The sequence below is a fragment of the Beta vulgaris genome, chromosome 3 (genome assembly GCF_026745355.1).
Source record: "Beta vulgaris subsp. vulgaris cultivar EL10 chromosome 3, EL10.2, whole genome shotgun sequence".
In the NCBI taxonomy this organism is placed as follows: domain Eukaryota; kingdom Viridiplantae; phylum Streptophyta; class Magnoliopsida; order Caryophyllales; family Amaranthaceae; genus Beta; species Beta vulgaris.
The window spans coordinates 22347776-22361331 of NC_079204.1; the positions used below are offsets into that span (position 1 = coordinate 22347776).

The 13556-nt window shown below is 34.8% G+C and overlaps 1 protein-coding gene across 1 annotated transcript; it reads right to left on the minus strand.

Moving 5' to 3' along the window:
- Positions 1–110: 110 nt before the first annotated feature.
- Positions 111–4143, minus strand: LOC104884269 (uncharacterized). The gene is made up of 2 exons (XM_010668890.4): positions 3337–4143; positions 111–2422 (listed from the first exon to the last, which is right to left on the minus strand). The coding sequence occupies exons 1-2, from the start codon at positions 4017–4019 to the stop codon at positions 2158–2160; spliced, it is 948 nt and encodes a 315-aa protein (XP_010667192.1). The 5' UTR covers positions 4020–4143; the 3' UTR covers positions 111–2157.
- Between the last annotated feature and the right edge of the window lie 9413 nt (positions 4144–13556).

Sequence of the window (13556 nt, forward strand, 5' to 3'; positions counted from 1 at the left end):
TCCATCACAACATACTAAAACTTATTTATTTTGTTAAGCTGAAGTCTATACAGTTTGCAAACAAAGAAAATCAAGCTTAATGATTGAAAATTTCTTACCTTCAAAGAAAATAACGTGAATAAAAATTTCTCCATTAATATAAGGTCTGGTTACAAAACTGAATTATCAATAAAAGTACAGAAGGCCATCACAAAATTGATGGCAGAAACTTAATGACAAAAAACTACTAGTGCTGTTTTGCAATGAACTCCCGTACTTCCTCAGTTTTTTTTTACCTGCAATACTTTTTTTTCATCAACTCCAATGTAAAATTTGGGTAGGAGAGAGGTAGAGAGGAAAAAAAGAGAAGGTCCCATGTGATTGGAGAAAGATAGAGAGAAAGGAAAAACAAAAGTAGAAAGTGTTACAAGTAATTAATTATTTCCCTTTTAGGAAAGTGTTGCAAGTAAAAACAAAAACGGAGAAGTAAATAATCTCATGAAGCTGAGGCTTTTGGCAGGAGACTGAAGGTTAACTTCAGAGCTGGTTTTGAGAATGAAACTTCCATCAGCTTGGTTTGCGGTGCGCCATATGAAAGCTTTACCAACAGCCTAGCACATTACCTGCACATCATATATCACATCATCTGTTAATACACTGTATATTTAACATGCATGATTGTTGTATAACATTCAGAGGAGCCAAGTGTAATGCTTGAGATTTCCTGTCCAAGAGGGATTGTTGGTTCAGTGCACTCAGCTTTCTTCCTCAGCAATCTTGTACAACTTGTAATGTCTTCAACATACTCAAAAAACTGCCAGTTCATCTTCTATGCTCCCCTCATCAATTTCGTCCTCAGCATCTCGTAGAACTTGTAGTTTCTTCAACATACTCAAAAAAACTGCCACTTCATCTTCTATGCTCCCTCATCAATGTTCACAATTAGCTCTTCAGGTTTTTCAGTCAGTCCACTACGTTTTTTCAGGTTAAAAGTACAAAATACTACTTTGTTTTATGTTAGGAGTACAATGAGATAGATAGTTACAAGTAAGGTACACATGGGTGTACCTTCTAATATGCAATTTTGTCTGGCTTGGTCACCTCTAATTTTATTCATAATCTTTTGTAAAAAACACCAAGAGTGTCTTCTCTTCACAATTCATACAAAATAAATTAATAGAACTTCTATAAAGAAAAAGAGAAGATATAAATTTCATTTTCGATCCCCCTTTTTATTCAAAGGCTATCCTCTTTTTTTCATATACATATTTTAAAGAACCCTTCTTCTGGAAGCAGTCTCAAACTCAACAAGGGCTGCTCCATGCAAAAGAGATTATTCAGACTCGACCCCCCTGTTGAAGGATGTGCAGAGGAGTAAACTGGTGCTACCGAACAACAATTTCCTAAATCAGATTCACAATCTAACTGGCTTTGCAGGATATGTAGATGGGGGTTAATCTAATATAATTATTAAGACGAGAATGAAATGAAATCTTAATTGAACTTCCACATTCCACAGACTTGATGAAGGACTGGTAAAGCTGTCAGAACTAGAACCATATCTGTTCAAAGGCATAACTGATGACCACAAAACCGGTGCTGTATAACACCCAGGCTATCAGTATATCTCTTTAGGTAAAAAAAAGATGCCTGCAGCTAAACAAGAGTTCATCATCAATGGACATATATCAAGTGCTATGTGCATATAACAAGCGAAATGAAATATTTCAGTCAAATTATACGGAAGCTAGCTAGATATCTCTAATGCTTTTTCACAAAGTTCATTTAACTTTACACACAACAGGCTACAAACTTTCTTACTATATATGTACATGATATTACTGGACATGCGATGGACATGCGATAAACAAAAAGGTTAGAACATAAACAAGGTAAATCTTTCATACAAGTGAACATAAGTACATCGAAAGCCAAACTACGAAAGGATAACTGCATAGAGGGTTCTCAAGGAACTTGAATGATATGAAATCATATATCTTCGGAACACATAGATGAGTGATGAGAAAGCTCTGGAGTACCTCAAGTATGCCAGTATCCCTCTGTAGCATGATGGCATGTTTCCTCTGGAAAGGACAAACTGTAGCATTCAAGTGATGTATATTTACTCAACTGCATAGCACAAGAATGCTCGAAAGTTATTCCCAAGCAAAAAGTCGTTCAGCTGGTTGCTTCTTCTTTTATGACAACACTCTTATTATTACACTTCTGAGCTGCCTTTCTCTTTGACTGTATTAGATGAACATACTCCGCCAAGATAACATGAAACTTCGGTGCAAGTTTACTAGATGATGTCCCATTTAAACCTGCTTTCTTCAAGGCATGTTTAACATCTTTTTGAGCCTTTGGAAAATGGATGTTACACAGTGAAGGAACTGTAGATCTTAATATCGGCCTCCCACATAGTATTGGCCCCTGTTGTGCACTGGATATACAAAAATAAAACCATTAACCCCCCAGATAGTTGACACATTTTATAAACATCATAAAGCCACTAAACTCTCTCATAATGCTAAATGTATAAAATCAAGGGATATATCTTCATTCACCAAGCATTGAAACACCAAAAAATAACTATACAATTCCAACGTTGATGAAGCTTTCATTCCTGGGAATTAATAACAGTTGTTTGGTTGAGTAAAGAAACTAGAAGTTTGCCTAGGAGAGCAGGTAAATCCCTCTATTATGTCATTATGTGAGAAGTAAAAACTTCCCACCTATGTTGCTCGGACTCTTCCTTTCACCTCAAGTACCCATGTTATATCCTCTCACACTCGGACATGGGTGGGACATTCGAACACTTCGTTTTGGGCCAAATAATTGGCCACTTGGACACATACCCATGTCGGACATGGATACCCGAGTCCGGGCAACATAGCTTCCCACAAAGTATTTATATCAACTAAACTAACACCATAGTTTTCCAATACCTATTATAATTTTCACTTCCCAAGTTTTTCCATGTCAAACAAACGCCAAAAAGTCCAAAGACACTAAAACATAGATACACAACAAATACTTCCAGTGCATTCGACCAATATGAATTTTAGCATACTTCCTCCATTCTGAAATAAATGAAACACGTCTCTTTTTAATGTGAGCTTCTTTTACATACAAAAGTGTTTCATTTATTTTAAAATGGAGGAAGTATATTCATCATTCATTCACCAGCAAGGCAGCAAGCAAAGGTATTAACTAGACATCAAAATCCTGAAATGATCAATTAGCAAGCTAGCACTCAATATCAAACATAACAATCACAAGCCAATCAGGAAATTCAATATCCGAAAAAGCAGAGAAATTAATTAATTAATACTAAAAAGTCAGAGAGAAAATTACATTTTGATAATATAGTTGCACGCCTTGTAAAGATTCTGCTGAGGATCAGACAAAATATGCAAATAGCAAAAGCTAGTTAACGCCATAGCCTTCAATCTACAAGTTACAAATGCACATGGATTATTTCCAGCCACCGGTGCACTTTCCCCAAACCCTAACCCTAATTTACCGCCACCATTTCCGCCAACAACGCAATTACTTACAATATTCGTAGCACTAGTATTATTACCATTATTGTTAGTTTCTCCACATCCTTCGACATTGAATCCGCCGAATTCTCGATCACCTCCACTTTCTCTCTCATCCTCCTCTTTGCAAGGACTAACACCGTATTTCCAGTAGTATTCTCGGTAGTGAACCCTCAGATCCTCCATTAACGCCCAGTAATGGTCTCTGTAAACTTTTGAGAGTCGGCGAAGACGATGAAGCCGACGTTGAAGGAGCTCTTGGTGAGTGAGGAGTGAGGAGGTGGAGAGTGAGAGTTCTTCCATAGAAGGAGAGATAACGTCGTTGAGGTTGTCAGAAGGGTTTGAGATGTGAAGCTTGCGCCTTTTGTTGGTAATGGCGTCGGTGGTTTTCCTGAGAGGGAGATGGTGCTGTTGTTGCTGTAATGGAGGTTGAAGTTGCGGTGGTGGTGGTGCAGAGAGAAGATCATGTTTGGAGAATTTGGAAGAAGAAGCCATGGATGGAAGTTGAGGTTAGGAAAGAGGAGAGAGAAAACGGCAGGTGGGGATTAGAACTACGAAATGAGTGCAAGTGTTGTCCTAAAATGAGGTTTTTCACTTTTTTGTTTGTGTTTTTAGGTAAGAGCATCTATAAATTTAAAATGACAATTACATGTCATCCTATGAACAATAATTCAGTTTTGCTCAAAAAATTGAAAAATAATTGAATTCTGTTGTGAGACATATATATATATAAGGAATATTACTGAAAGAAATTTATCAGAAGAGTATTGTATATGAATTGAGTATATTCACTTCTTACAAAATGACAGTATTTATAGATACAAACTTTACTGTGTATCTTATAGAAATCAACAATTGTAGCAACCGGCAAGAAAAACTCACCCATGCATTGAATGCATGTCAGGTGGACTTCACTGTGATTAACAGTGGAATTTGTCATTCCACTGTTTTCGCAACACTCCCCCTTGAATGTCCACTGATAACTCATAATAGACATTGTCCTATTTAAAATTCTATTAGTAAAAACCCTGTGGGAAAAATCCATAACTAGAGAAAGGAGTATAACTATTATATATGCTTAAAATTAACTGCCTCATTAAAAACCTTGTCAGGAAAAACCCGGTGGGATAAAAACCTGATCGAAAGGAAAAAGAGTGCAGCGCATATAATCCTCCCCCTGAATTTAGCATACATCACGAAGATGACACATTCCAATTTTTCGGACTAATTCTTCAAATTTCTTCGCCGGAAGGGATTTGGTGAATAAATCTGCAAAATTCTCACATGATTGGATTTGTTGGATGTTTATCGTCCCTTCTTTTTGGAGGTCATGGGTGAAGAAGAGCTTTGGTGATAAATGTTTAGTTCTGTCTCCTTTGATGTACCCTTCGCTTACTTGGGTGATGCATGCAGTATTGCCTTCGTAGATGAAAGTTGGATTTGTTGTTATTGTTCCCATCCCACATTATTCTTGGATATTCTGGATCATTGACCTTAGCCATACACATTCCCTTCCAGCTTCATAAAGAGCAATTAATTCTGCATGATTTGATGATGTGGCCATCAAAGTCTGCTTCGTGGACTTCCAATGCGGTACCTCCATAAGTGAATAGATACCCGGATTGAGACTTAGCCTTTTGTGGATCTGATAGGTACCCAGCATCTGCATATCTAATGAGTGACGCATTTGGTTTCGACTGATAGAATAGTCCAAGATCTTGTGTTCCTCGAAGATAACGTAATAAGTGTCTGACTCCATTCCAATGTTTCTTTGTTGGTGCATTGATGTATCTAGCTAACAAGTTTACTGAAAAAGCTATGTCAGGTCGAGTATTGTTAGCCAAGTATATTAAGGCACCAATTGCACTTAGATATGGTACTTCAAAGCCAAGAATTTCTTCTTTTTCTTCTAGTGGTCTGAATGGATCATCTTTCTCATTCAGGGAACGCACTACCATTGGAGAATTTATTGGGTGCGCTTTGTCCATGAAAAAACGTTTTAGAATATTTTCTGTATAGTTTGATTGATGTGTAAAAATCCCATTTCTTAGATGTTCCATTTGCAGGCCAAGGCAAAATTTTGTCTTCCGAAGATCTTTCATCTCAAATTCTTTCATCAAGTATTTTGCAGTCGCTTCAAGTTCTCTAGGAGTTCCGATAATGTTCAAATCATCGAATATACAACAATGATGGCGAATCCTGAGTTAGATCGCTTAATGAAAACACAGGGACTAATTTGATTATTTTTGACTCCTTCTTTCAATAGGTATTCACTAAGACGTTTATACCACATTCTTCCAGACCGTTTTTAACCCATAGAGTGATTTTTTCAATTTTATTGAAGATATCTCTTTGGGCATGTGATTTTCTGGTAGTTTTAGTCCATCGGGAACTTTCATGTAAATATCTGTGTCAAGTGAGTCATACAAGTATGAGGTCACTACATCCATCAATCTCATTTACAATCCTTTCGAAACTGATAAACTTACCAGAAATCTTAGTGTAGTTGCATCGACTACTAGAGAATATGTCTCATCATAATCAATCCCTGGCATTTGCGAGAAGCCTTGGGCTACTAATCTTGTCTTAGATCTAGTAACCTCATTTTTCTCATTTCGTTTTCTCACGAATACCCATTTGTACCCAACTTGTAATACTAACTTTTTATTTGCATATTAGTAGCGAAAAATAACGTTAAAGTTCGAGGACGAACTTTCTTTTAAGGGAGAGTAGATGTAATATCCCAAATTTTTGTAACTATTTTATAAAATTTATTTTGTTATAATAAGATTTTATAAATATAAAATTTTGAAAAATAAAGAAAAATCATAATAAATCAGATTTTTATGAAATTGTTTTTTTTATTATTATTATATCAAATTTTTATCTTTTAAAAAAAAAATCGAAATCAGAATATTTTTTTAAATCAGATTTTTCGTTCAAAAGAAAGATAGAGAGAAAAGAATATTCTGAAATTATAATTTGAGTTGGTTTTGGGAAAGGTTTTAATTTTTTTTTTTAAATACTTATCTTTTAGTGAAACCCTAGATTTAGATACATATATATATCCCCAAACACCCAAAAATTCTCACGTAATTCACTTTCTTCATCTTTTTGGTAAGTTCTAAATTTCAGATCTAGAATCACCATTGTTGTGTTTCGAATGTTTCAACCAGAAAAAAAAAATATTTTTTTAAAAACCCGACACCGAGACTCCGACGACTTGACCGGAATCCGGCACGGGTCTTCTTCTTTTTCTTCTTTCTTCTTCTTCTCTTTTCTTCTTTTCTCTCTTCCTTCTGGTTTCTCGTCTGCGTGCAGTAGGTACTCAAAAAAAAAAAAGTGGAACTTTAGTTCCTTGTTTTATGGAAAACAATTTCAGATTTTGACTTTAAAAAAAAAAGAAAGAAATTAAGAAATTTTGTCATTATGCGGACTTGTAGTGCTGCGGCATGCGAGTGATGGAAGTTATCACAAAAAGTTTTGAAATTTTTCTTTGTTGATTTTGTGCACTGTCACGTTTTTTTTTTTTTCAATTCTTTTTTTTTTTTCCCTCTTTTCTTTTCTTTTCAAGTTTCAACTTTGACATTATCAATTTTGTAGTTTTGGATAATTATTCTTTCGGGATATTATATTAAGTGACTAACTTTAGGTAATATTATTTATTGTAGACGGAAATTTCGTAGAAGGCGACTTTTAGTTGATATTGCTATACTTGGGAAGCGTTTGAGGTAATTCACAATGTCCATCAACAACTAAAATCCCGTTAGGAATTGTATGTACTATGTGTAATACATGTGGTTATGTGATTCTATGTTTATGTTAGATGTATATTATGTGACAGGAATAGTATAATACTTTCTACGACTAAAATTATTATTATTACTATATAGTACTATCATCCCTGCGTATAATATATATATGTATCTACTAGTATTGTTGTTATGAATTTGGATATTTTTTTAATGTACCTAATTATACCATCGTATTAAAATTATAATAATATTGATAATGTACTTAATGGGTATAACTAGTGTGTTAATGATGTAATGAATAGTATTATAAGATGATATATATTGTGACTCTATGAGGCTCTAATGATGGATATATTGGTTACTATAAATTATGGACGTTGATTATTATAATTCTATAAAGTGGTTAAGTTATGAAAAATATTTATTGAACTGAAGATATTCCTGTTAATGTTAATGTGATGTTTGATGTGTCACAACTTTTAAAATCGATTAATCACGTAAAGTGGAAATATTATTGAGGGAATTATCCTGTGGACTTGGATCCTCCATAGGTGATGAACAGTATTTGATTTTATTATGTTACAACTCTTTATTGTCTTCCTCCTAATACTATTGGTGCGCATTGCGGATACCCAGTAGATTAGTGAGGGGTGTGCACACTAGGGACGTTCTGCAAAACGATATTGGCCATTACTCTTATTTATCTGGGTGACGACCCATGTTGAAGTAGGTGATTACTGGGATTAGTCCCGGCCTACTGACGTTCAATTCCCTTCTAATAAATAAAATTGTTGTGTATGACTCATATAAACTTGAATAATTGAAATGGTTAATCATATAATATACTGGTTTGTATTATGTTGTACTTGTCTGTATTACATTATATTTGTCTGTATTATGGTATAAAAATTATTTTTAAAATTTAACTATTATTATTATTATTATTATTATTATTATTATTATTATTATTATTATTATTATTATTATTATTTTACGGGATGGAGTTGTAATTACTTAGTTTTCGCTAATTTTTGTGTTTTTGTTTTCCTTTGTTCAGTTCCTATTTATATTGTGCAGGTTGGTGAAATGAACTACGTTGCAGGAATGAGTGAACCTATAGTTTTTAAGTTCACCTAGTTTAATAAATATTACAGTATTGTCATTTGAGATTGTTTAGTTTTGGTTGTAGACAACTTAGTTTGGTTATTTTGGTATTTTGGTTTGTAAGTTAAATTTTTATTTATAATAATTAGCCTTGCATTTATTTTGAACAATAGATGCGACGGTAACACCCTAAAGGTTTGGTAAGATATTTTAATGAAAAGATGATGTTTTATAAAATTTGAAACCAAAGTTTTGGGGGTGTTACACAACTGATTTTACACCTTTTGGTATTTGGGTTATTTGACCGAATACTTCACGTTTTTCAAGTGATTTCAATTCTGCTTGAATTGCTTCTTTCCATTTTGGCCAATCTTTTTTCGGCAACATTCATCAACTGTATTTGGTCTTATATCATTTTCATCGTATGTCATTTCAACCGCTATCGAGTAAGCAAAAATTTCATTCAAGACAACATCTTTTCGATTCCATTGTCTCTTTGTAGAAACATAATTAATTGAAGTTTCATTGTTGTCTATGCTTTCATGTTCCTTTTCTTCTGGAACAGTTTTTCTCATTTTTGTTTTCATATGATTATGCTCTGTTGGAGATTTATATTAATTTCGTTCGTTCTCCCTTGCCTTTTCATTTTTCTCGGTTTTAAATCTTTAGAACCGGGGTCTGCCACGTTTTCGACGTGCTATTGACTCATTTTCAATTGCCTTATTGTAATTAGGAATTTCAATCCGTTCTGGAGCATTCGCAGCAGGTACATGTGACTTTGTCACTTTCTTCGTATCTGTGAATGCATCTGGCAATTGGTTTGCAATACTTTGCCGATGAACAATTTTCTTGGCTTCGTTCACATGAATTTGTTCTCGGGTCCAGAAACGACATTTGCGATGCGTTCCATGTAATTTCCGATTTTATATTTTGTGGGTCCACTTTCTCTCCCCCTAAGGATGGGAATACTGACTCATTAAAATGACAGTCGGCAAATCGAGCCGTAAATAAATCACCAGTTGTTGGCTCTAAATATTTGATAATTGATGGAGATTCAAATCCAACATATATTCCCATCCTTCTTTGTGGACCCATTTTAGTACGTTGGGGGAGCAATAGGTACATGTACAGCGCACCCAAAAATTCTCAAATGTGAGATATTGGTTCTCGACCTGATACTAATTGTAATGGTGAGAATTTGTGATAGGCTGTCGGCCTTAATCTTATCAATGTTGCTGCATGTAATATAGCATGACCCCAAGTAGTATATGACAATTTACCTCATTATTAATGGTCTTGCAATTAACTGTGGTCTCTTGATTAATGATTCAGCAAGACCATTTGTGTATGTACATGAGGTACAAGGTTCTCAATAATAATTCCAATAGACATGCAATAGTCATTAAAATTTGGGATGTAAATTCCCCAGCATTGTTAATCTTATTTCTCTTTATTGTATATCTGGGAATTGAGTTCTTAATCGAATTATTTGAGCCAAAAGTTTTGCAAATGCAAATTTCTGCTTGACAAAGGCTCACATGTGACCATCGAGTAGAGGCATCAAATTACCATGAAATAAGAAATGGTCCGCATGCAGGTGAATAGGCCCACAAATATCTCCTTGAATTCTTTCTAAAAAGTTGGAGATTCAGTGGCAATCTTATTTATAGATGGTCTGATTATCAATTTGCCAAGTGAGCATGCAGAGCATGTTAATTCATTTGACCGAGGAATTTTGACATTCTTTATAGAGTGTCCATTTGAGTTTTCAATGATTCTATGCATCATTCATGTGCCAGGATGGCCTAATCGATCATGCCATAGAGTAAATGATTTTCTGTTATCTAACTTCTGGTTAAATATCATATTAATTTCAATCGGACATATATCTATGTGATATAGTCCCGAGAAAATTGCTGGCAATTTTTCATAGATGTATTTCTTGCTGTATTTCTCTACCGTGAGGCATATGAATTCCTCTTTGTTCACCGTCATTGTTTCCAAATGGTAACCAATATGGTGTGTGTTGTCCCACTGTACAGGAGACATTGTTCTTTGGTTTCAACTTCTGATGAATTCATATCTTCATAAATAATAAATACGATAAGCAGTATAAGAAAAATACATATTTTATTAATAATCAAGGAACGAATACATGAAAGTGAATATTAAAGCAATTAAAATAAACTAAGCACATTAACGGATTATTGTTATATAAACAAAGTTGTTTTCTGCTTCAGCATCATCCATAAAAAACCTGAAACATCAAGGCTGGGCATGGATGTAGTAGCTTCATTAACAAAGTTTGCTTCAACATTTTTTCCTTTGTTTTTTTTATTGAAGCTTGATATAGGTCTACCAAATGTTTGGCAGTACGACATGTGCGGCCCCAGTGCCCAGTCATGCCACATCTGTGGCACGTATCATTTCCTTTAGAGGACGTCTGCCTCTGATTTCCAAATGATTGTCCCCAATTTTTATCAGAATGTTTAAAATTATTATTTCTTGGGGAAAATCGGCCTCTGGCACGTCCACGCCCTCGGCCACGGTAATTACCACGTCCTCTCCCACGACCGTTGTAATTACCGCGTCCACCCCTATGTATAGCATTTGCTTCTAGTGGCTTAGAGCTTTCTATTGCATTTATCTCATGAGGGGCTGAAGACCCCGTAGGTCTAAGTTTATGATTTTTCAGCAGAAGATCATTATTTTGTTCAGCCACAAGTAGTACTGAGATTAGCTCAGAGTACTTTTTGAAAGCTCTGAACATGTATTGTTCTGCCAATATGATATTGGAAGCGTGGAAAGTGGAGAGCGTTTTGTTTATCATTTGCTCTTCTGTGATGGGATGATCACAATATCTCAACAATGATACAATTCTAAACAATGTTGAATTGTAATCACTGACTGTTTTAAAATCCTGGAACCTCAGATTGGTCCAGTCATTATGTGCCTTTGGGAGGAGCACATTTTTGTGATGCCCGTATCTTTCATTTAGGCTATCCCATAGTTCTTTTGGATCCTCCACAAGTACATATTCAGTTTTTAAACTTTCATGTAAATGATGTCTTAGGAGGACTAGGCTTTTGCCTTTTCTTGTACAGTCGCAATTTTAATTGATGCGGCTGTTGTAGTTGCATCCCCTTGTTGGGTTGTCACATCTTTAATTGTATGTTCCAGTCCTTGGGCCTTTAAATTCATTTGGGGGTCCACCGTCCATTCTAAAAACTTTTGCCTAGATAGATCTAGTATGTTAAATTGTATTTTAACTAGATCTTCCATTCTTTTGACTACAAATATGTAAATATTTGAAATTAGTAATGATGATAAATCACACACACACACACACACACATATATATATATATATATATATATATATATATATATATATATATATATATTATCTCCCCCTGATTTATATCATTATAATTATACAAAAATAATACAAACAAAAAAAACAAAAATAGCGTACAATATTAATGAAGCAAAAAAATACCAAAAATAGAAACAAATACAACAAGTGAATAAACAAAAAAAAAACTTCCTAAAATGCACTTAAAGACATAAAAAAATTGATATTCATGTGCATTTTTCGTCATTCTTCCCGGGGGAAATTTTTTTTTTTTTGTCTCCTACTTATGTATTATGAGATATATCATTAATGCCATGAGGAGGAAAAAGAAACCGGCTATAAGAAATAAGTAGAGTCTCATTTCCTAAAATCCTCTTCAAAAGAAGAAGATGAGGGTGGAGGACGATTGTTGTCGGCTTTAAACATGGTGGTCGGAAGGTTGAGGAAGAAGAGGGAAAAAAATTTGGAAGAAGATAAGGGATGTGTGGTGAAAATGGGGATGGGTAATCTTTTATAGAGGGTTATCCCTAACTATGCAGTTCATCTATAGTAAAAAATATACAACGCAATAAAATTTTAAGATTGACAAATATATATTAGAGCATGCTGGTAAATTGGTAATATAATATATGTAACTATAAATATAAAAAAATAGAAGATTAGAGACAATAATATATAATAGTGTTTTGAATGATTGTTCCCTGCATACATACAACATTATTGCACATATAAGAGATAATAATTTTATCACTTCACTAAGCCGTCCATATAGGTGGCAATTAAAAAAAATTAACCTGTCCATATAGGCGGTCCAAGAGCAAATAAAATAAAATAACGTAAATAAAATGTCCTTGCCCTCCATGAAGGTGGCTTTATTATCAAATTATATATTTGTTTTCTGCGTTAGCAGTATGGTGACGTTTGCTACTAGTTTCTTCCTGTTCATCTCTGTCTCTTTTATTACTTGGTGAAGGTTGATTTTCCATTGGTTGTATAGGAGGGTTATTATTGGTGTTGGGAACAGGGGTTTGTGGGTTTTATCTGGTATGGGTATTTGTACCGTTGTTAAGGTTACTGGGTCAGGGCTGTATTACAGTTCCCCTCGCTGGGTTGGTAGTGAATGTCACATTATGTCGCTCTATCCAAAAATAAACACCCGAGACCGAGACATTCTGTAAAACAATGTTAATCCGTTACTTTGTTGATCCATGTTCGAATAGTAAAGAGTTGGGCTTGGAGGAAAAAAATTTAAAACTTAAAACATAATGGATGTAAAGATTTTAAAAAAAAAATTCGGTAGAACACTCGTGTTGATAACGTGTTGTGAGAAATATATATAGAAGGAATGTTACTGAAAGATATTTATCAGAAGAGTATTATATATGAGTTGAGTGTATTCACTTCTTACAAAATGACAGTATTTATAGATACAAACTTACTGTGTTTTACGAAATCAACAATTGCAGCAATCGGCAAGAAAGACTCACCCATGCATTGAATGCATGTCAGGTGGACTTCACTGTGCTTAACAGTGGAATTTGCCATTTCACTAGTTTCGACGCACAATAGAGCAAGGAAAGAGAAATACACAGCGAGAAGAGAGTGTGTGCATGCTGAGAGAACATGTGGTTGGAGTTGCGGTGGGTGGCGCACAGGAGGCGTGCTAGGTGGAAGGAGGGTGGCAATAGCATGGTAGCGCTCTGGTGGTGCGAGGGCTGGTGTGGGGTGGCAGCCCGAAAACAGAGGTGAGAGGTGATTGTATGGAGACGGTGGTAGAGTGGTGGTGGTTTGGATGGAGGGATAAAAGGAAATGAAAAGA

Bases quoted from the DNA above. Each gene is read 5' to 3' on its own strand.
- LOC104884269 (XM_010668890.4), bottom strand. From the start codon at position 4,019: ATGGCTTCTTCTTCCAAATTCTCCAAACATGATCTTCTCTCTGCACCA. The intron at 2,423-3,336 runs GTAATTTTCTCT...TTGTATATCCAG, and splicing joins TGCAACTATATTATCAAAAT to TGCACAACAGGGGCCAATAC.